Below are 23,396 nucleotides of genomic sequence, written 5' to 3' on the forward strand. Positions count from 1 at the left end.
ACCAGGACATCAGGAATGTCTCCAAAAAGAGAACCCTCCATTAAGAAGTCTCCCTCATCAGTGACCCAACCCAGACTCGGTCCTCCGTATCCCTGCATGCCTTCAGCTCCTGCAACTCCAAAACCGGAGCAAAAGCCTAGGATGCTCCGTCCCTCTGATTCACCTTTTGATCCCAGTACTTTGGAGGTGAGTGGGTCGTCTGCAGTACATATTTTTGTAACAGAGCTTATGTGGGGCATTCATAAAGTATGACTAAAGTATGAGTCGCATCTAGCCAGTCTAGTTTTACACCCAGTATGTCATTAATGCCTCTTAGAAAACAGATTAAAGCTCAGTGAAAGATACATAATAGTGGTCTCTTATGAAATTTATTCCAAATAATATCTCTAATTATTTGCAAAGTAGCTTCTTTTAATTGTGCAGCTAATTAAAAAGACCAAGAGAGAATCTAAGTTAATCAAAGAAATGGGACAGTAACAGCAGCACTGGTTGTCAGTCAGTGAGTGGCCCCCTTAGAGACAGTTTCCTGTCACAGCATGTGCTATTTCTGTCATCAGAAGGATAATTCAAATTCGTTGCCTGTATCTCAAAACCCACACAAGAGTGATTTCTACAAAAAGAAAGTTAAGACCATTGAAATTCAAAGTGAGCAAACTCTTATTTTTTTTCTAGATAAAGTAATGAGATTAAAACAAAAGAATAGACCTTCTCATACTTCTCTGATGTTTTGCAGTTATTGTATCCAAAGATCTTTAAACATTTACTTCATAGCTTACCCTCAAAAGTTAAATAAGGCAATAAGTTCTTCTGTCAAAAGATCATGAGATCATTTAGAAAGTGACATTATTTTACTTTGCATTAATTTCATTGTTCACAATTATCTGCATCCACTATTCTGGCACAGTGGCATACACTCACTGAGCACTTTATTGATTTATTATTTGCTAATGTGTAATCAGCAAGCACATGGCAGCAACTAAAGGCATTTAGGCTTATAGACATCGTCAGCACAACCTGCTGAATTTCAAGGTGATTAGTATTAGTATATAGACTTTTAATGTGCTTTGAGGCAATAGGATGGCAAGACTGGTTGTTACCCAAACCTTTGTTACAACCGAGGCACGTAGAACAGCATCTCTGAATGCAAAAGCTATGGAACCCTGACGTAGATCACCACAGCAGCAGAAGACCGCACCGAGGGCCACTCCTACCAGAGAAGAACAGGGAACTGAGGTTACCATTCACACAGGCTCACCAACATTGGATAACACAAGATTGGAAAAACTACACCTGGTATGATGAGTCTTGATTTCTGCCTCAACATTTGAACAGTAAGGGTCAGAATAACGTGAAAGCACTGATCCGTCCTGCTTTGTAGCAACAGTTCAGGCTGCTGGTGGTGGTGGTATAATGGTGTGGGGGATATTTTCTTGGCAATCTGGATCCCACAGCCTACCTGAGTATTACAGATGATCATGCCTTTATTTAGGGTATCCATCTTCTGATGGCTGATTCCAACAGAATAACACACTATATCACAAAGCTCAGAACATCTCAGACAGTGATGACATGACATGGCAGTGAGTTTACTGCACTCAAATGGCCTCCACTGTCACCAGATATCATTCTAACAGAGTACCTTTGGTAAGTAGCAAAATGGAAAATTTGCATCATGGATGTGAAGCTGATAAATTTCCAGCAAATGCCTGCTGACGTGTCAAAATGAGGAATGTTTCCAGCACATTTCTGAATTTATGTCACAAAGAATTAAGGCTGCTCTGAAGAAAAAGGAGGGTCTAACCCAGGACTTGTAAGATGTATCAAATAAAGCGGCCAGTGAGTGTATACCAGCTGCAGTGTGTGTTTAACACTACACTTTAACTGTCAGCTGTAAAATACCCAGCCACCAGTTGTGTCCTTCTGGCATTACAAGATTAATGTTAAAAAGGTTTGCATGTGTTAAACAAATATAAACCAGTATTGCAGCAGGATGTTTGAATACTTTTGAATGTCATTGCTTTATGGGGATTTTAGTCCTTTCAGGGGCGCGCTGATATAAAAACCTCAGTGGATATAGGAATTTAGTTAACCTCGACCACTTGTTAAAAACATTTGAATCAAAATCATGTGGGCTTGTAATGTTAAAAGGTTAAAAGCAGGAATAGGCAATCATTCTTAATTTAAAAAATGTATTTATATGTGCAGTAATATAGCTTAGCTTGGTTTGTGCCCCAGCTTTTGCTGCCATCCTCATATGCTTTAAGTGTTGCCACTGCATGCACTGTTTTATAGAGTGAGACTGCCCCATTTAGCTGGTGAGGATATGTGGGCCATGTTAAGTTACCCACTTCACAGACATGACAAGAAGCCTGGCCGCCATCTAGGAAATAAAAAAAGGTCTTTGGCCTATAAAGTGATATGACATCAGTCCATGATCTTACTATACTCAAAAAATCCATCTTTCCTGGATGGCCAGACACCCACAACACTAATGCAGGTCCCTTAGCTCAATCACGCAAGTGTTTTTTGTTATATAACATCCTTAAAATAATTTCTTTTAAAAGGGGTCTAGTGGCTCATTGATTAATGATCGACTTAAATAATTAACTCCTTTAAGTTTAATCTCAGTCAAAAATTCATTTCCAATTCTATGCTCATGCAAGATGTTGATCCTGTAAAAATTTGCAGAGTAGATAGCTGAAACAAGGTTTGTCCAACTTCACAGTGCATGCGGGACAGAGGGCTTGCCACAAAATATGGCTTGAAGAAAATGTGGCTTAAACACAGCCTGCAAACCCAGCAGCAGACATCATTACATCATCACAATAGCATCATTCTTCCTAATCTGAAAATCAAATTAAAAAAAAAATCTATATTTTAATTAATGGACATTTGTGAATAACGTTACCATAACCATAAAGGAAAGGACAGGCCGACCATCATAATCCACTTTTAGCCTAAAATCAGGTTAAGGGTTAGGGTTAGGTTTAAGGCTTAAGGCCTTATTCCATTTACTTGTCACCTTAATCATAAAACGAAGGCTCCATATCCATGTATTGTAAATCACATACCATACCTTCAGCTTTGTTTCTATATATGGAGCGCGGCAGCTGCCGAGACGTCAGTTCCTGCGTCCTGTGCGTGATGACGTACGCCTGCTTGGTTTTTCTCACCCCACCTTCCACTCGACCCGTCACATTCTTTGGTTTGCCGTCGTCTCGGACACACCTTAGCCGACACAGCCATGGTGGGTTTTTTCCCCTCATTCACATCTTAGCATTACCGCAGTTGTTATGCAGTTAGATATTATTTTCAGTCTTTTAACAAAATGGCCGAACTTTGCAGAGATGTTAAGATGAACTTGAATATCCGAATTGGACCGCTGGGCGCAAGCGGAAGTGCAACTTTAGATAAGCTAGCACTAGCTTGAATGGCGGATAAAGTTAACAATTATACGACTTGTCGACTAATGTAATGACTGGGTTTAGGTTAAGCATTAGTGAATGTGGTAACGGTGGGAAATGTTATCTGCAAGTTCAGGCAATCTAAATAACTGTAAAGTATTTCACAGATCCTTTGATGTAAACGCGAGCGAGCTTTGCACAGCTTTAAGGAACCATTTTCATGTAGCCTAATTTCTTTTTAAACAGTCTGACTTCTCAGAAGATCAAATCCTCGGTGAGTCTTGCTTTTGTGTTGTGGCATGTCCATCGTATTTCTCCTGTTTGGTGTTCTTTCACTCGTGCTTTTTCCAGATGACACTTTGCCCTGTACCTCCACTATCATCCTGCTCTAAGTCCTCCGTCCGCCACAGCAGCAGTAGCAGTCGTGGCCTTAGACCTAAGTTTTCCTTCTGTTTCTCCTTTTTTATATTTTCGTACTGTTTCATCACTTTTTTTCCACTTGCAACTGCTTGTCCTTTTCCAGATTGAATTTAACCTGGATCAGATTCATGGTAAGTCATTGTAAAGGGGACGCCTTACACTAAACTGATGGCCATCTCGGAGTGTTTTAGGGTGTGATCTGCATGTCGGTTGTGGAGCCAAGTCTGTCGTAAATGTGTACGATAGCCGCTTTGCACTGGTGTTTGGTACGTCAAAGTCAGCCATAGTTGCACATAATGTTGTACTACTCACCGGCCTTGATGTGTGTTGCAGTTTTATTTTGGTTTATTTTATTTTGAAAGAAGTTTTGAAAAGCCAATCATGGCCAGAGTCCATATTTGCTCTCACAAGTCTTGTTCTGTTAGAGCGCAGGCTTTCCCGCTTTTGTCAGTGTACCATAAACTTTGCCTGCTATCTTCCAAATAGCTCATCTCCACTCTGCCCATTTTTGGTGCTGGATAAAGTGGTGGATGGGTTTTGTCCTAGGGCTGGTTTGTTTAATCATAGCTGACATAATAGGCCAGAGCTACTCTCACTCTCCTCCTCCTTCTCTCCACTCCTCTAATAACCAAATATGGTGCTGGGAAAAGTGCTCGCAGGCGAGAAAGGAAGAGAGACATTCCTCAGAACAGGGGGAAAAAAAACTACACAACAGTGCCTACGCCTTTTTTTTTGTTTGTTTGTTTTGGGGGGGGGAACTTTTTTTTTCCCTATAACATTAGAAACTGCCTGCTGTTGTGTAATCATGCTCCGTGTCTCCCTGATTGCTGGAGCTTAGGCAAGCATTTATTTCACTGTTTGACACTAGAATGGCTGATTTTTAGATCATTGACAGTTGATAAAGCTGACTCCACTTGAGCAGCAACAAAGATGCTCAATACTTTTTAATGTAAAGGCTTAAGAAGGTTTAGATGCCTCAGAGGTTTATTAACTGTTCATTAGTAGTATACAATATTAATATGTGGAGTTGCCAAACAGTGATGGTGTTAAATGAAGCTCCTCCGATCATTGGCAAGAAAATGCTACCTCCAAGACTATTGTGCTAGATGGCCTTTTGTGTCTGATCAAAGCTAAAAGGGTGTCCAAAAGTTATTAGAGGTTGTTAGAGGTGATACTAGATCAGCATGAAGCTTAACTGAAACTGTTATTCGATTAACATTTTTGCAGCGGTTGGCTGAATTGAGTTTTTGTTGCATTTGTTTTCTAGTAAAATTACTAAGCACGTCACTGCCTGTTAGAGAGATTTGCCTGCTTTTGATGCCTTGTATTAATACAGGTTTGAGTCTTTTTAACCTTTGTTTAAGAATGAACACAACTTGTGAAATAGTTTAGGTGGGAAATGCACAAACCCTTAACATGCAGGCATTAACTGCAGTAAATCGACTGTAACTGTAGTAAAGAGTTTTTGAGGAAGTGATGGTTGCAGTATCATCAGATGGTGTGCAGATGGTGTTTTGTTTTTTTGTTGTTTGTTTTTTTTTTTTTTTTAACTTTGCACCACACTTTACCAAAGATTCATTTGTGTAAAGTGTAAGTTTTCGCAATATGATCAGTTATCTTAGCGAGACTGGCTAACATTTTCATGCGTTGAGTGTCATACAAAAGCTGGGCAGGTTTGTCAGTTCGGTGCTTTGCATCCTGTCTGTTTTGCCAGATAACTTGTAAGTTTATAATTTAGTCTTAATCAGGATCTTTCTTTAGTCTGCTTGTTCTCTTGTTCTTTTCCAATCCGTTGCTTTTCTGCTTTCATTTCCAGTTCATTTCCTATCTCTTTATCATTTCTGCTCATACTCATGAACATCTCGTCTTAAATAATTCATGTTCATACTTTAATTTATCACGTGTCTGTGTGTCCTGCAGAGTTTAAGGAGGCATTCCTGCTGTTCGACAGGACAGGAGATGGGAAGATCAGCTACAGCCAGTGTGGAGATGTCATGCGGGCCCTGGGGCAAAATCCGGTTAACGCCGAGGTGCTCAAAGTCCTGGGCAACCCCAAGTCTGAGGGTGAGGGAACAAGATTGAACGTACTGGGTGTTACATACAGCAGTGACAAAAGGGAATCTTCTCTGACACAGGCCTGCCTTATTTATTTTTACTTTTTTGCAGAGATGAACACCAAAATGCTCGACTTCGAGCAGTTCCTGCCCATGTTCCAGGCCATTGCTAAGAATAAAGATCAGGGGACGATGGAGGATTTCGTGGAGGGACTCCGTGTCTTTGACAAGGAGGGCAACGGCACAGTAATGGGAGCAGAACTACGTCATGTCCTCACCACGTTAGGCAAGCTATATTGTTATCATTTCTTAATAGCTATTCAAATGGAAATGTAGGACTCTGTTGGGATCACACTACTTACATTGATTTCAAGTTCCAGAAGCGTATTGTTCCTGAAATTGGTATACAAATTGATATCCAGGGAATTGCAAATGTATTTTTATCTTTCCAACATTTTAATTTGTAAGTTTTAAATTACTTCTGTTATGTTCCATTTATCAGGTGAGAAAATGACAGAGGAGGAAGTAGAGACGCTCTTGGCAGGACATGAAGATGCAAATGGGTGCATCAATTACGAAGGTGAGAGCTGATGATATAAAAGGTCAAGATGGGATGCTGGCTACAATTAAGCTAATGCAACAGGATGTCATCATCTCAACTCATCTCAAAATTCATGCATGGCATTCATTGTGTGTAGGCTATGCTGACTTCAGTTATTGTGCATTTTCTGAAAAGTCAATTGAATGTAGCTTAAAGTTATGTATGTGTGAGTTTGGCGTCCATTTCACTGAGCCTTTTGAAAGGGGTAAAAGTAAAGTGTCACATAGACATAAATGTGCTATTAAACATATCAAGTGTTCATATGGATCTGAAGGAATGCAAACGTTCCTGTGCTTCAGCGTAAACGTAACCCTGCAAAATTCCTTCCTGTGACCCTTCAGGGGGCTCCGTATCATTCATGTTGGCGTCTTCTAATACCTGTTCTTACCTCTTCTGTTTAATGGACTTCTGTAAGAGGCTCTGTTTAAATGTCAGCGTCTGACAGTGTGTTAATGTTCTTCTTCCACAGCGTTTGTTCGTCACATCATGTCAGGCTGAGGGCCGGTACGGGCATTGTATACCATTGGATAGCACCTCCAGGCTTTCCTGCTTTTAGTTTCCAGATAATCCAGCTGCATTAGGCCATCCTAACGCTAGTCAGCTTTAGTTGCGCTGTTTGTATTGGTAAATTGGGACAGTGCGCTGTTGCTAAGTAGATTTGACCCATAGATGTATGTGGGAAAGCCTGGTGGTCTTCCTCGTTTCTACTTGAGGCTCTGACCCATGTGTAGCCTCCTGCTCTTCTGTCCCTCTCTCTCCTGCAGCCCTCTGTCTTGGCCCCTGGCCTGCAGCATGGCCCTCTGCATGTGTCTATGACTCCCCCCTATATTTATGGGGATATGGTGGACACACAGGGAAGAGACTGGTCTCATTCAGGAAAAGCCCGGTGGCCATGAAGCGAAGGCATTCGAACTGACTGGTGTGGTGGTGTGGTTATGTTGCAGCTCTTCTAATCTCGTTTGCATGTCACTGGTGCTATTAAACAGGCCTTTACTATACTGGTGTCAGAGGTACTGGTCTTTTCACAGATGCAACACACATATAAGATGTACCTTTTCAGATAGTCATGTTTTACATTTTTAGATGGTATAGTCACCAGCTTTGGGAGAGTGGACCAGTCCCTTTTTCTACTAACAAGAGAATCGCAATGAGTCGCTCCTGTGCTGACTGTTTCTTTCCTCTGTATTACTGGAAACTGAATTTGTAGCTGGCCGTCTCTCAACTGGACTGTAGCTCCCTTGACCTTCTTCGCTTTTCTCTTCTTCTCAGCTAGAGGAAAGCATACAACGAGGATGGCTTCTCTAACCAGCTCTTTTTGGATCTTAGATTGCCAGTTGCTTTGGCTCAATAGGAGGTTGAGGTGATTTCACCTCTTTCTCTCATCCCTGCCTCTTCAACCCTTCTTTTGCTCTGGGCGAGCAGAATGTGGAGAGATCTGCCTCCAAATGCAGCATCTCCCACCCAGGCTCAGCAAAGCCGGATGAGGAGGGGACATTACCTCCACATGCTGTAGTTGGAGGGGGTCTCTATAAAAACTGATACCATGAAACTCACACTTCTCTTTTATTTCTCCTTTACAGAACTGGTCAGAATGGTTATGAGCGGGTGAAGACGAAGAGCAACCCACTTTTTTCTCTTTTTTTTTTTTTTCATGTACCCCCTTTTTCCATTTAGCTTCTTTCCATGAGTTATTACTCCATCTTTAATTTAAGAAGTGCCTTTACATTCCTCACAAAAGATCCAGGTTTTGCTTCCAGGCCTTTTCACCTGTGTGACCAACTTTTATTCATTTTGGTTTATATTACCTGCAGCAGCATTTCATCATGTAAGAAAACATAAATCATTATGCAATAACTTCTGATTATTATAATTTTTTTAGATAAGACCTTTAAAATACATATACTGTCACCAACCTGCTGTGTCATTGCTAAGACTTGCTACGGCTGAATAAAAGTGTTTCTGACTGTACGGTAAACCAGTGTATTTAAAGCCATACTAAGGCAGAAAAAAAGTTTTCTGTGTTTAGAATTCAAACAGATTTTGTTGCTGCATTTAAATAAATGTTTTCTGAGAACCCATGTGGTTGTTTTGTTTGATTTAGTATGATACAGTGAAAGATATTTTGCTGTATTGATCTTCTTTATTTGTGGGGGGGTTTCTGCTGACACAAGAGGGCAGTATTACTGCTGATATCTGTCTTGCTTGAGCCTTCAGTGCAGAAAGCTGCTCTATTCTGCTCCCTTATTCACATGGGGGCACCACAGCGTATAGCTGCACACATTCAATTTTGATTTTTACACCAGATGCCCTTCCTGGTGCAATCCCCAAGGGATTTTTGTATCCCAGAATCGAACCAATGATCTTTCACTTCTTAAGCAAATGTGTAAACAACTACACTTGCATTGGTTGACTGTCAGAATTTACGGTTTATACCAAAGACATGCCTTCAAAAGCCCTTTTTGCTGACTTGAGCCAAATTAGAATTATTGTACAGGAGTTTGTTTCCGGTGACACTAGTTTCTAATGTAGGATCTCATCTGTTTGCAGCAGCTGTTTAGAAACATTAAACGTTTTGTTTTTTATATTTCTTCTGGCCATGCTGTAAATTTTCAGAGAAATGAGGAAATGACAAAGCACAGACATGAGCAGTAGAGGGCTGTTTGGTGGCTTCCTGACCTTTTCTTCACTTTCCTCACAAGCAGCCACAACTATTTCCCCTCATTAGACACTACAGCTATTGGAGTGTGGAGCTCGTGTGTGTGGGGTAAGGTTCAGGAGGGTGTCATAGTCCAGTGCTGAATAGGTTGTCCACTAATTACCCGGTGTGTGTGTATGTGTGTGGTCGATGGAAGTCAAGGCTATTGATTATTTTAATCCTCCTATTTGTGAGTCTGTGATCCTCGTGGCTCTGCATTCGACAGGGGAATCACTAATGGGCCTCAGCACAGCCTGTCTCAGACCTCTCCCCGTCCAATTAACTTTCAACTGGAATCTGCCAGGAGAGAGAGCCGGGGGCTGGGCCCAGGCGCGGTGCGGCTACATCCTCCTTTTTCTGCTCAGGAGCAACAGATTCACCAAATCCTTTACGTCTAGACTGTCTTCAGCTCTCTACTGTAATTAGATACTTCACTTTCAGCCAGTGATCTAAGAAAAATTCAAGATGCGTTCTCTTCAACATGGAGATGATGTCTCCTTCTTACTGGTTTAAAAAGTGATGAAGTGCCTACTCTAAAAAGCTACTGGTCCTGAATGTGGGGAAATTATTCACAGAAACAAGATTTGGGAATTTGTGTGCAAACTTTATTTTTACAGCACATTTGGGCCTTCTTGTGAACTTTAAAAACATTTTGTGCAATGCACCAATAATTATGCATCATCTGAAATATTGCCCACCTTTTTTAATCTTGATCATTTCATGTGTAATATCAGACTTTATTGATTATTAATAAACATAAAGGTGGTTAGTAGTTTGCACAGATTTTTGTGGTGAAATTAAAAGCTACTGATCCACTTAGATAACTTTTAAAAAAGCCCTGGAATCCCAATTACTTTAATTCTTTATGTGATTAAAAAGAGATCGCATATTCTTTTTAATATGATTTTGGTGCTTGTAGGTAAGAAAAAACACCAGGGCTGAGATTTTCAGTCTTTCAATCAATAGACAGAAAATTCCAAAACTAATCACTCGAGTAATTTCTGAGGCAAAAATGCACTAGTTCCAGCTTTTCAAATTTGAGCGTGCATTGCTGCTGGACAAAAATAAGACATGAAATGATGCGTCTTTAGGAAATTTCGATGGGTTTCAATGTTTTTTTTCTTGGGTTGAGAATATAAACAGTAATGAAAATAACTGTGAGTTTGATTTATCAAATATTTGAGGTGAATGAGTGAGGGAATTTGGTAAACATGTTTACAATAGCATTGTACCTTAATTATAAATAATGTGTCCTGATATTTCATGATAGTCTCACATAAAGAGACCAAAGGGTATAAGTGTGTGGGACTGGCATTGCTTATTTTGCATGGACTCAAATATTGTTTGCATAATAAAATTATCATCTTCCTTACAGGGACAAAAATCTAGTGTCCAAAATGTAAATAATTAAGTTTTACACTTAAAGGTTAAGGTTTGGGTTAGGTGAGGAACAGAGTGTCTGTGTGAGAGAGTGAGATTTGGAGGGAGGAAGGGAAAGAGAGAACGAAAGAGCCGAGTATGACATCCATAAAATCACTGAGCTGCAAGAAGTAAATTCAGATTTCAGCCAATATTTGCAAAGACAACAGTTGTATATTTTCGTTAATGGTGAGCTTTGTGTCAAAAGCATAATAGATAATTGTCAAGACCAGTTTGGATTGTTTGCACAGCTGATTCTACATTTAAATGTATACATTACCTGCATGTAGTGGAGCCTTTTATAAGCTGAGGTCAATATTGTCAAATATTTGTTTGTGTCTTAGTGTCTTAACATATATTGGAAATCCACACTGAAGCAGGCTGCCATTTCGATTTTGACTATAGGTCCACGGAGTCATGTCATCTACTCAATTCAAGTCAGTCCAGCTGGTCAATTCAAATAAAAATAAAAAGGTCGTGTGCGTGTTTATGAGTGTAGGTGCCTATATTTAGCACTGACCTTCACCATGCCAAAACAACATGCAAGAACACAGAAAGTGTAGGTGTAGATATTTTTAATAGCAACTGTCAACTCAAATGTTTCAATATACTTCATAGCCCATCCCAAAATGACTCTTTTACATATGGTGATTCTTTGACAAGGTATCTCAGACATGGCAGTGTAATTCTAGTAAGGTGTGAAATGTACAACCTTTAATGAAAATAAAACACTGGACTTGTCAATGTTTCACCTCCCCAGTATCTTACATGATTTATATATCCACTCACACATATTAACATGCCCACGTACTCACATACACGCACGTGCTCTCAAACACACACAATATAATGCACTTGGCAATTAAAATTTCAGTACACAAAAGTGCCATCGATGAAATGCATTGTGATATGTTTCCTTGCAATGTTCAGATGCTTTCTTTTGTCCTGCCAAGTGACATTCGGCGCCATAATCAAAAGAGAAGAGAGGAGTCAAACATCTGTTTATTCAAATGGCCTCGCTTTAATCAGTATCGTCCCAATGCTCGCTGAATCACAACAGGGATTTAATTCATTTCAATTGGTGTAATTCACTTTGAAGCTTAGAGGAAAGTATTTTACAATGATGAGTTGCAAAATGTATGCAGGCCATTCAAACAGATTGTTGGAAAGCGGAGCAGAAATGTGTAAATAAATACTGTGCAGGTAAAGATTGGAACACGTTTGTCTCAGCTTTGTTAATTAATGGCACCCTTAACACCATCATTGCAGCACGACAGCCAGACTTATGCTCTTTCATTTATTCTAGTTTGCACAGTGTCATTTAATATATAATACATTACAATTCTTTAGATATTTTAGAGCCACAATGTAGAATTTGAATTTGCACCTATACTGTACATATTCTGAAATTCATATTTGTATTCAAAGGGCACCAATAAAGGACTATTGGCACAGATTGACTTTATTCCATTTTTCTCTGATTTTCATTTATTCCTTTGTTGTACGCTGCAATTTCAAAATGTCTTTATGCAGATATGTATGAGTGTGTGTGTGCTTGCTTGTATTCATCTATGTGCATATTTTTGTGTGTGCACTGCATTTCTGTGTTTGTGCATCAATTTGCATATGTATATGTCTGTGTAAGTGTCAGTGTGTCTATATGTATGTTGGTGTTTTGTTTTATTTATTTTTATTGTTCGCACTCTGCGGGGATTAAATTCAGTCTGGGTAGATGAGGAAGCCGGAGAAGGTGCTGTACTTATTTGTGTTTCCTCCGTGGACCTTCCCTCCGTCCAGCTGCACACACACCTCATCACCTACGTCCAAATGCAGGATCACACTGTTGGAGGCATAGTCGTAATTCTGATCAGCATCCTGAGCAATGGCGCTTGCTCTTACCTGTCACCGACAGAGGACATACACATTGACAATTAGAACACGGACAAAACTGCACAAACAGCTGCCTCATAGTCAGCGAGAGCTCCTTGTAGCAAAAAGTGTCATGCATCAGTCTCCACATTCATCACATTATGCTTATTTTTAAAACTGTATTCTTTAAAAAATATTCATTTATTTTAGGATGGGTTGTAACTCATTATTACAGCCTATACCTCAGAGTTACCTCCATCAATGATGCTGCTTAAACACATGGATGGGACACTGACCTGTAACCTCAGAGGTGAACACAGCTACTATGTCTTTTATTGATCAGCTGCTCGTGGGACTTGAGGGCAAAATGCTGAGTGATGGAGAGCTGCATGGTGGTGGAGACAAGCGGACTAACTGGAGACAACGTTTTGTCTATGGGGAAAGTGGTTCAGCCGAGAAACAGCATCACTATCCACATCATCTATTGACCTGTTGCTTATGATGCTGGACCAGCTCAATATGCATGATATTGAGTGGCTATGCTTAAGCTAGACAGTTTCACATTTGCATGCTGTGCTTGAGTTTGGTATTATTGAGCAGGCAGCAGTGGATCTTTACTTGTTTGTTAACACATTTAATTGGATTTGCTGTGTGTGGACAAATACACATGCCTAGATTGAGTTACTGCTGTACAAGAAATAGGATTTGTATTAAGTGTGTTATTTAAACTTGCATATACATGTAAGGGGGGCAGATAGTAAGTATATACCTTGCAATATGAATAATCTTCAGGCAATCCAGAGTTTAATTTAAACAATATTAAAGCGGTTTCAGTGTTTAAAAATGCACAGAACATCAGCACTCCTTAAAAAAATAAAATAAAAAAGAAAGAAAGCCCTCTAAGTAGGATGTATCAATAATTCTGTTGTAGCGGCTCCAATCATCAGACACATGTCAGCCATCAGTGGCCTTATGTCTGGCTCAGTGTCCATCTACAGTGGGAGCACTCAATCTATGTCAGCAGCCAGACAAGCCACGCACATATCCATGACAGCCACAGAATATGATCTGCAACTCAACTACCATCATGTCATTCCCGTCACCGGTGCCTCTTTCTCCCCAATGAGCATGCATCAATTCGAAAACAGTCAATCGCAGAGCAACACGGCTCGAATTACTGTAACTGAAAAAATATGCTTGTTTCCCACTGCACCAATCTGTTTTTCCCTTAACTGAACATGCTGTTAACCATCTGTCCAGCCTGGAGTTGGATTGTATTGCGGGAATAATATCTGTAGGTGGTCCTAAATGAGACGATACTGCATGTTGGTGACCAGTTGTTAAGCATGGCCCTGTCCGTTCTAAACCAGATTGATTAAGGAGCTGAGAAGTCAGTCTCTGGGGGCTCGCAGCATAAAAGACACTCAGTAAAACTAACCACAGCTATTGTTAGGCTACTCCAACAGTCTTGTTTCATTACATTAGATGCCCTGATGGAATACAGGTATATTCTCCAGTCCACCAGGGAATGCTTCATATATAGTATGTGGTTTATTGGGGGATTTTTACATTAAGATGACCTAAAAAGACTTTTATCTGAAAAGCTTGTTCTCACTGTTTTAGATCTATTCATATTTCTTAGCATGTGTTATTTAAAAAAGATGCATTTCAACACTTTGTTTCTTTTCATTTAATTCCTTTCATTTAAGCAGCTAGCCTGCTCCTATAATGTTTGCATTTTCCTAAATCTGTGAAAGATTATCTCAAAAAGACCTAATAACCAACCAACTGCATGCTTCTCGTAAAGCTAACTGAGTCTTACATTCTTTAAATTATTATCTGTCCATGTTAGTGCTATCTTCTCTATATTCAAAGCAATATCAACAAAAGCAACTTTTCTCACATGTATTTTTCATCATCACCAGTTGATTCACATTTAAATGCCTAAAAAGAAAAACATTTACATCATTTAGAAAATGTATATTAGGCATTTAGCAAATAACAAATACAATTTTTGTTAAGATTTGACCCGTACTTTTTTTTCTAATTTTAGAGACCCTTGTGCTAACCGGCCTGACCAATTAGTTTAATTAAACATTAGTTGTAATTTACCCTTTCTTAGACCCTCAGAAGACCATCTCTCAAACAACAAAACCAATACACTGTCATCCATAAAGGTTATATTGTTCTGCTTGACATGTGTAGTGACAGCCAATAAAACATTTGCATCACTGGCTGCTTCTGACAGTGATGCTGTTGTTGTGACTTCCTATTGATACCAGGGATATGTCATCCAGCTCATTATTTTGGCCAAACAGTGTCATGGAAAGCGATGCGGGGAGTTCTGTTCATCCCTCAGGCCATCTCATATTCTAACGACTTTTATAAAAATAAATTAAAATCTATAAATAAGAATAGCATTGATCACTCAGCAAATATAATTTAAATAGTATATGACATTATGTGAATAGATACTTCAGCTTGTGTTTCTGTGCTTGAAGGAATAATACAACCCATCCAGTGATGCAGATACCAGACAGAGAGGCATGAGGGAGACGTGGTGGGATTAGGGCAGGAAGCCGGCAGAAGAGATGGATACGGCTGGAGGACACAAACTGATCCTTGTGAAGCAGGCAGCATACAGTGCTGATCCTGGAGTTGGAAGGGTTGTGAGCCGTGAGGCAGGGGCCCCCGGGGCTTGCCTGTGGCTGTCTCTGTCTCTGCCTAGCCCTTTCATTATAGGGCCTCCAGTAAACACGCCTGGGAGCTGAGGGCCACGGGCGAGAAAGAAGGAGGGGGGGTGTAAGGAGCAGCTGCAGTGTCATTTTCTATACAAGTGGAGCCGCAGCACAAAAGACAGGCAAGGATAGACAAAATGAAGGGAGAGTGGAGAAAAACAAGGACCAGAGAGTTGAGGAAGGGGGGCCTAGAGTAACAGACTGATCAAGCGAGGCTATTTTGTGAGACCAGGGAGATGTGGGGGTATATGAAGTCTTGTTTTTATCTGTGGTGCTTTGCTCCACTGGTAATAAAACTGACAGGATTCATTCACTGTGATATACTGACCTCTTAGAGCGGAGACAATAGAAAAGTAGCTGTTAAACTTACCTAAGGGACTCCTGCACATGGCAGGGGTGTTGGGGTGGGGGGCACGATGTTGTGGAAATAGATTATTTATTGAATAGGTTTTCCCTCTCCTCTGGGAGCCCAGGGATTACATGGCGACAAGGGACTTAAGCACTGAACCGTGCCTTAGCTTGCTGTTACCTGCCATTCTGCATTGTAGCCAGTGGTCTGTGGCACCTGTGTGCACTGTGACTTCTTTTAATTATTGTGTTTAATCAGGAGCATATAAGCAGATTTTAAACAAAAATCAGAATTCAGACAGCAAATCTTACTGTGTATCAATGTCTTTCCCTCTTCGCCTCCTTCTGTGGGAGTTAATTCAGGTACCGGTCATTACAGCAAGTGATGACATTTTAACATTACCGTGTGAGATAACTTGACCTTTAACTGAGCTATTAAAAGAGCCTGTGTAAGATGAAAATACAAGGGAGAGATAAAATGAGAGTCGAAGCGGTGTCTATTTGTCTACATTGCATATTGCACCAAGAAAGTTTAATACATAGATATGTACAGAGTGGAGTGTTATAGAATTGTAAATGTGTAGGTGAGCAGCTCGCATATCAGTTAATGAGGGGAAAGGAGAGACATTCAGTGGTGTATTATCATCCTTCACAGCATAAAGCATGCCAACATTAGCAGGGTCTGTACTAATAGCATTTGTTACCAACCTAGAATATTAACTAGAATTTAACTCTTATATTATAGGCAGTGATTTGACGAAGGAGGGATTCAACCCATTTATAAGAGCGCTGTCAACAATGAGAAGGGCTTGTTGACAGTCTTCTGCAGAGCAAGGCTGGATGCATTGAATCGTTAAGTATCTTAATGATATAATAGATATCTAGCATATTTACCAATTTTTATTTCTTGTGTTCAGTGCAAATAATATAAAGGGCAGTTAATCAGCTGGGCAAGAAAAGTGTTAATCAAAATTTCACGTCGTACTTTAGAATTAAACTCTAAGTCGATTACAAACATGGAAGCAGCTGAAGTGTGACCTCCCTCCTTCAATCACAAATCCCTTGGCTCTGAAACGGTGTCATGCTGCAATGATTTGTGAAAGTTAGATTGAGGTGTGTGCAGGTAGGCTTTACAGGGAGGGGATTTATTGAAGGTAATAGGTATTGGATCTATAGGAATCCCATGGAAGCCTCGCCCCAGTCAGCGCATCCTCCTGAGATCATGTCACATGACACACTCGGAGACTCCATGCAGCATGCTAGTTTTAAACATTATCAGTTGAGATAAAAGTGAAGCTATACAACTCGAATGTTTCCAGAAGGCATTTATTGGCATTCTGAATTAATTAATGCACTCATCTTAAAGTGTCTCTAACAAGCATTACATTTGCTCAACTAGTGCATAAACAGAGCTCGCAAGACCTGTTTTTCTCTCTCTCGCTCGCTCTCTCTTTCTCTAGTCGACCTTGATCACTTGTCAAGTCGAGACGTGTTGAGTGGGAGTCCATTGGTCATCATGCCTGATCTCATCCTGGCCTTCACCACCAGCCTCCCAGATGCATCGTCTACCAGCCCACTGTCTCCATACCTCCATTAAGTCATCTATCTTCCTCTGCTCCACCCCTGATCTTGCCATCAACTCACTTGTCTTGTTTTGCTCTCCCTTTTCAGAGTCTTTAAATGGACGTCTCAGCATGTCCCTGCCATGTCCGGTCTCTCGTGTTTCATTCATTCTTGCTGAATCTTTCTGAGATTATTCTCCTGGCCTGGCTGCCGCAACACAACATATAAGGTTATAAATTACCTTACCTGTTAGATAGGTAACAACACAAGTTGAAAGGCAAATTTGTGGCAATGGCAATTCGATCGACTAAAAAACAGAAAAAAAAGAAGAAGAAAAAAAGCAGCAGGCAGAGAAAAATATCCAATAAAGCTTCAGCACCTACGGCAATGGTAAAACAGGCTGTTTGATTCTATAGCCAGGAATGCAACCTGTCAAACACAGTGCCCTTTTAGTAAACCCTAGCCACTGACTGGCCTCAGGCACAATACCCGCCTGCCTCAGGGCTTCAATAACTCCAAACATGATCAGGCATTCTGCAGAATTTCATTTACACTCCATTTCCATCTACAGGCAGCTCTGTTTGGGTAGATCCCTGTTAGGTGAGTGCTCTATTTAACAGAACTGTTTAAAGAGGCCAGCTCACGGGTGTCAAATGGACCTGGGTGAGGTTAAATAATTGAGTTGAGTGAAAAGATAATTAATGGAGAATCAATGAACAAGCTGGGAAGGGGTTAGGAGAGGAAAGTATAGCGGGTGTTCAGGGGATCTCATCTAAGATGTATAAATTATTTAGCAGTCTAAAATGACTTGAATGACAATATGGAGCATTAGGCAGACAGCCTTAAACACATATTCACCTTTGTGGTCTCATGCATATATAACAGTGCATCAAATATCAAACATTGGGTGATGAATTATTTTAAACAATTAATTTTGCATTTTCAAAACCAAGTTTTAATCATCCTGTACTTTAGTACAGCTGCAATGATAAAGTAAACTGTACGCATGAACCAGCACTAAGCCATGTTGACCGACAGTCCTTGATACACTACATGTCTAGAGAGTAAGTTCAGAGCAGAGTGCATTTGCATTCAGAGTCCTTGATGAATGAATGAATGCGTAAAAAGAAACTTGAAGAATGTTTCTTGAATTTGGAGTTCTCTGATAAAATCCCTGTGATTTATCCCACCTCTCCTCTCCCCTCCCCCCGTCAGCCCCTCTGTCTTTAATTAGTGTCTGGGGAATGAAAGAGGGGATGAGTGGACTGTCAATTTTACATTCATTATTTATTTAGCTGAGGTGTAAACTGGCTGGTCCACATTCTGACAGACATTTCTCTTGTGCTCTTTTGCACTTCTGTTTAGGCGATAATCAAGTTCTGTGTATGATACTTACTAATTAGACTGTTCCTTTCGGCGGCAGCGGCTGCATTCTGCCACTTGTCATTTAGCCACAGTACATGTGGGAATGCAAATACCTGTAGCCGCAGTTTTAGACTGTATAGCATGAATTCGCCTTAATGAGGAGAAAGACTGCCGTTTCATTCTTTGGCTGTCATGTTGCCACCTGCTAAGTGGAATGTGCTCTGAATCTGAAGAGCTCAATGTTACAGAGGTGACTATGAGTCAATGGTAAGACGGGATGGTCAGCAGTAAATAAAAAATAAATAAATCTGCTGCATGGTCATGTGTGTGCATACATACAAATACATACTTATACATTCTCTATTTCAGCGTCTTCATGCATGCGCATCCTCACACACACACGCACACACTTGTACTCACCAGTCCGTTCTTCTTCAGGTCTGCCCACATGCTCGTCCCGTCACCACCTCTCATTAGAACATGGTAGGTGAAGAAATAGATGCCAGGCAGTGGGCAGGTGAATTTGCCGGTGCTCGGCTCATAGTAGTTACCAACATTTGTCACCACATCATCAAACTTCAGTATTTCATTGCCTTCGTGTTGCTTTCGTAGCCCTGCGTAAAAGGCAATTTTGGGAGTGTAGAGTGAGGGAGAATAGCCACCGGGGCCTGGACCTTGGGGACCCTGTGGCCCTGGTTTTCCTGGCTCTCCAGGGGGTCCACGTTCTCCTGGAGGCCCAGGAATCCCTGGAGGCCCTCGAAGCCCAGACTTTATCTTCTTTCCAGAGTAATCCTGGAGGGGTGGAGACGCAGCTGTCAGCTCTTGGCCTGGCTGAGACGTGGTGTAGGGATCACATACCATCCTGCAGCTTCCAAGCATTTCATAATGGCTCCCTGCATTTCCAGCATTCCCTCCTTTGGTTGTGTGGACCAGCAAGGGAATGGCAACCAAGAGTATTAGAACCATTGCTACACCTACAGCAGCTCCAATGACGCGTTTCCTGCGGCTGAGCCGTGAAGCGGCCAGCGTCAGGAAGTCCTCTTCCCCCTTGGCTGGAATAGTGCCGGCCAGGATGAAGCCTCTCAGAGAACCAGTATGATTTGCAAAAGAGACGAGGAGGACTTGGGGGTGTGTGGGGGAAACAGCGTATCACTAGAGCAACTATGAATGAGAGGACAAAATGGCAGAGAGCCACGAAGGAAACAACCAAGGGAGAAAATCCAAGAGAAAATTTAAATGTCCAGGGTTCAAAATATTATGACTATATGACTGAAATAATACAAACTTCACACGCCACAGTTTTTAGAGAAGTAAGCACAAGAATCTCGATGTCTCAGATTTGTGGTGACATGGTACAAAAAACACAATTTAATTGATTAAGTCTGCTTTGCCTTTTTCTGACTTCTCCTGGAATCCTAGAGTTCTGTTCAATTTTCAGCATCAAGCAGAAACGGTAGTTGGCAGTGAGATGGTGATTGTGAAACCAGAGCTTAATTAGAAGTATGCTGAAATGAGAGCTGGTGCCAAATTCATCTCACTGAAGAGGGAGTAGAGGTTTGTTTGTTTTGTTGGATGAAGAATAATCTACAGTTTGTGTTTTTAGTTTTTGTTTTTTTCACTGAAAAATCTTCTTTTAAGTCCTCCCTCCAAAGCAGAGGATTTCACTTCATGTGTATATCTCACTTAATGCCATGGCTGAAAGTTTAAAAAAAAAGTTCATCAAAGATCTCTGGCTGACACAATCATCCTATGACCTCCCACTTTTATCTGTTCACATTAAAAAGATGTTTTTCAGGAAACCAAAAGCGATTTTGTTGACTTGGGCGTGCTTTTCAAACGTTCCTCTTCTGGCTATAGCTGGATCTAAAAAGGATGGTAAAAAGAGCAGAGACACTCAATAACTGATTTGGTCTGACTTACTACACACATGTACACAATTTAAATGAAGCACAGCATTAAAAGAAAAAAAGTAAAACAATGAAATTAAAATAAAGTGATGGAATTGAAATGTTCAGTTTAAAGTAAATATAGGACTCATTTTTGTAGAAATATGCCAAACATATATACATATTTTTACAGGTGATTATTTATTCATGCAAAATATCTGCAGCGAGTCTGTGGTTAAAAGTAAATTGCTAAATAAAACTGAAATATTATAAACTCACCATCGGCTCTTTATAATCCCTTAATTTCTGAAGGACAAAATCTGTGTGACTCAGTGTACTTCACGCGTCCCATCAAATGACTGAAGGACTTTGGACCGCTACCGTGCCAAATGGAGAGCTGGAGAGCCGACGGGCGCGCAGGAAATGCCAAGAAAGTGAGTTTCTCGATCAGAGCGTAATCCCCTCCTTTCTTTCCAGGTAGAAAAAAAGTCTAAACGATATAAACTTCGGAGGAATTTAAACCTTGCAAATATTTGCTTGAACACTTTTTTTTTACGCAATTCCAAATGAAAGCGCACGCCGGTCTGACGCTCCTATCCAGAGGGTCTGTCCACTGTACCGCCTTTTGAGGCGCTTGGTCCATGGGCAGTCCTAGTCTACACCTGTTAGATTTCTCTCTCTCTCGCTCTCTCTCTCTCGCGCTCTCTCTCTCCCCCCCCTCCCTCTCTCTCTCTCTCTCTCTCTCTCGCGCTATCCCCGTTTTGTTTTCTCTTTTTTCTTTTTTGGTTTGTTTGTTTTTTTGCTAAAACGGATGTTTTTTGTTAAATTCTTTTTTATACACACTCACAATAGCAAATATTATTATTTCATTATTATGGCTGTTGTATTATGTTGCTGTTGTTCATATTGTCATTATGCTGCATTTATTTACCTTCAAACTGACACAAATGTGGACTCAATCACACATATTGTTCCATCTGTATCTCGCTAGCCCGACATTCACCTGTTGTTAGAGGCAAACTCTTTGCAAGCAAAATGTTTGATAGAGTGTTGCAAAAGGAAGACAGATGTTTTCATCTTCTGTGTGCCAGGCAAGGGAGGACAGAGCATGGTGACTAAGTAAAAGCTGCCTCGGCATGATGTGTGAGGAATGGAGAGGAGACACTAAATGTTCCCCAGACCATTGTCTGTGTGTGTGACTCGCATCCCACTGCTATAAAGCCTCATTAGTGAGACACCCTGCCCCAGACATTGTGCTGCTCTTTTTCTTTTACCTAAAAACTCACACACAGGCACATATAATACCTCCACTTCAGTGTTTATACACATGCATCCTAGTGGATGTACGGACAAAGAGATTTTACACCATTAATTCTGGAAAGGCAAGTTTTGCATCCTTGTATCAGCATTCCCTACAGTTCTAGTTACCACGGCATCACTTTCACTGGTGGTCACATTTCATTTCAGAAACATATTGGGCAGATTTTTAGTTCATATCATCATTTCCTTGGAGTCTTGTGTCACCTGTCTGACAGGCACAATCACACATCTGCGAGTTTAAAGTTTAATGGCCGAAGCAGTGGCAGCAAGGGGAATAGGTCTGCATTCAGTATTGATGATTCCCTTTTCATCAACCCCCACCTCCCTCGACCTCCATCTCCTCAAATACGATGACCACTATCTGGTAATGTAGGGATCATCACCTTATCCCACCGGACATGGAGAGATAAATAATCACCAAGTTTTAAGGTGGCTTTCTAAGGATGGTTTGGACTTAGTGGGAAATTGGTAAAGTGTCGGAAAGGTTTGGGGAGCGATATCAGGCAATATTTCTGTTGGGAGATGTTGGTGCAGCTGGGCAGCACCGGGACGAGTTAAATGCTGTGTCAGTCCCAGTTTGCAGGTCAGTCAGTCTGTCCCACTAGAACAGTGCTCAGAGCTCCTAAGCAGCATGGGGAAGATAATCATTGCCAACAGTCAGAGGCAATATGCTCAGGATTGGATTTTTAAAGCCTGTTAAAATATTACTGAGGTGATTAATATTGAAATATGTGCATGTCTTTCAGCTGTCTGTTCCCTCTCTCCCTATTCTCCTCTTGATTCATTCCTCTGACTATTCGCGCTCACCTAAAATTTCAATATTATGCATTATGTTGATGAGGTGTGTCTTCTTTTTATTCAGTGCAATTGCTTTATCATGTTACCTGTTCTGATTTCACTGTGACTCACACAGAATTGACTGACACCAGCAGCAAAAGGGCCATAGGAGAATAAGTACTGGGCTTTTTGAGTTATTAGTTTGTTTAATAATTAATTTCATATATTATGATACACCAAGAATAAATCTGTCTTTTGTGCACACGCCTGCATAATCCGAGCACCAGTTTTTCTCTCGACTCCTCTGTGTAAATAAGTAAGAGCGAGGCAGAAACGTATTTATGGCCACATTACTCACGTTATGTTTCTCTTCCGCTGTTGCTCTTTTGTCGGCATAGTTTCTTAAAGACATACTAATTCTTCAGTGCAGCGATCCATAGCAATCATCAAATAGTTTCACATTTACAAAAATGCTCGCAGACTAGGAATCAACCAGGAATAGATACGTTGCATACGACACGCGATACGTTTTGTGCAAACATCTCATACTGAGCATCAGTTCTTTCATGGATGATGGCATAATGTCCCCAAGAGGTGCATAGCTGTAGGAGGACTATTACTCCCTGGGGAACCACCATGCACATCTTCCATAGTTAACACTGACAGCTATTCAGCTCTCAAGGTCCTGTTCTTTGCTATGTAGATTGTACTCTAGTGGATCACTTTAGAGGTCATTAGGGGCATAAAGGTGGTCCGGGACAAGTGTTAAATTGTACAGATGAAAAAAAAATGTATAGTGAGAGAAGTCTTGTCTTTAAATCAAAAGCAACATAGATCAGTAATATAAAAGGGACGCTTTAATTTAGTCTGTCTGTTGAAAATGTGGTTCCAGTTGGATGTATGTTGGAGTAAAAGAAAAGCGCAATGCAAAAAACAT

The 23,396-nt window shown here is 40.7% G+C and overlaps 2 protein-coding genes across 3 annotated transcripts; one reads left to right on the forward strand and one right to left on the reverse strand.

Annotated features, from left to right (window-relative positions):
• On the forward strand, positions 1-8,557 carry LOC146683999 (myosin light polypeptide 6). 2 transcript variants are annotated; one of them, XM_085443108.1, is made up of 7 exons: positions 1-186; positions 3,928-3,955; positions 5,745-5,888; positions 5,991-6,164; positions 6,381-6,458; positions 6,949-6,983; positions 8,060-8,557. In XM_085443108.1, exons 1-6 carry the CDS (start codon positions 16-18, stop codon positions 6,975-6,977), a joined length of 624 nt encoding a protein of 207 aa, XP_085299234.1. In that variant the 5' UTR covers positions 1-15; the 3' UTR covers positions 6,978-6,983; positions 8,060-8,557. The 2 variants fall into 2 exon arrangements, with proteins under 2 accessions (XP_085299234.1, XP_085299235.1); XM_085443109.1 differs by lacking the exon at positions 6,949-6,983.
• A 2,594-nt stretch (positions 8,558-11,151) lies between these two features.
• On the reverse strand, positions 11,152-19,619 carry c1ql4a (complement component 1, q subcomponent-like 4). Its single transcript, XM_085443570.1, has 2 exons — positions 18,897-19,619; positions 11,152-12,492 (listed from the first exon to the last, which is right to left on the reverse strand). Exons 1-2 carry the CDS (start codon positions 19,440-19,442, stop codon positions 12,313-12,315), a joined length of 726 nt encoding a protein of 241 aa, XP_085299696.1. The 5' UTR covers positions 19,443-19,619; the 3' UTR covers positions 11,152-12,312.
• Positions 19,620-23,396: the final 3,777 nt, after the last annotated feature.

The sequence above is a fragment of the Copadichromis virginalis genome, linkage group LG20 (genome assembly GCF_057382275.1).
Source record: "Copadichromis virginalis isolate Kocher_CV1m ecotype Utaka linkage group LG20, C_Virginalis_male_GT1.1, whole genome shotgun sequence".
NCBI classification, from domain to species: Eukaryota; Metazoa; Chordata; class Actinopteri; order Cichliformes; family Cichlidae; genus Copadichromis; species Copadichromis virginalis.

Bases quoted from the DNA above. Each gene is read 5' to 3' on its own strand.
- LOC146683999 (XM_085443108.1), top strand. From the start codon at position 16: ATGTCTCCAAAAAGAGAACCCTCCATTAAGAAGTCTCCCTCATCAGTG. The intron at 187-3,927 runs GTGAGTGGGTCG...GTCCTTTTCCAG, and splicing joins TTGATCCCAGTACTTTGGAG to ATTGAATTTAACCTGGATCA. The intron at 6,459-6,948 runs GTGAGAGCTGAT...CTTCTTCCACAG, and splicing joins TGGGTGCATCAATTACGAAG to CGTTTGTTCGTCACATCATG.
- c1ql4a (XM_085443570.1), bottom strand. From the start codon at position 19,442: ATGGTTCTAATACTCTTGGTTGCCATTCCCTTGCTGGTCCACACAACC. The intron at 12,493-18,896 runs GTGAGTACAAGT...TGTCGGTGACAG, and splicing joins ACCTGAAGAAGAACGGACTG to GTAAGAGCAAGCGCCATTGC.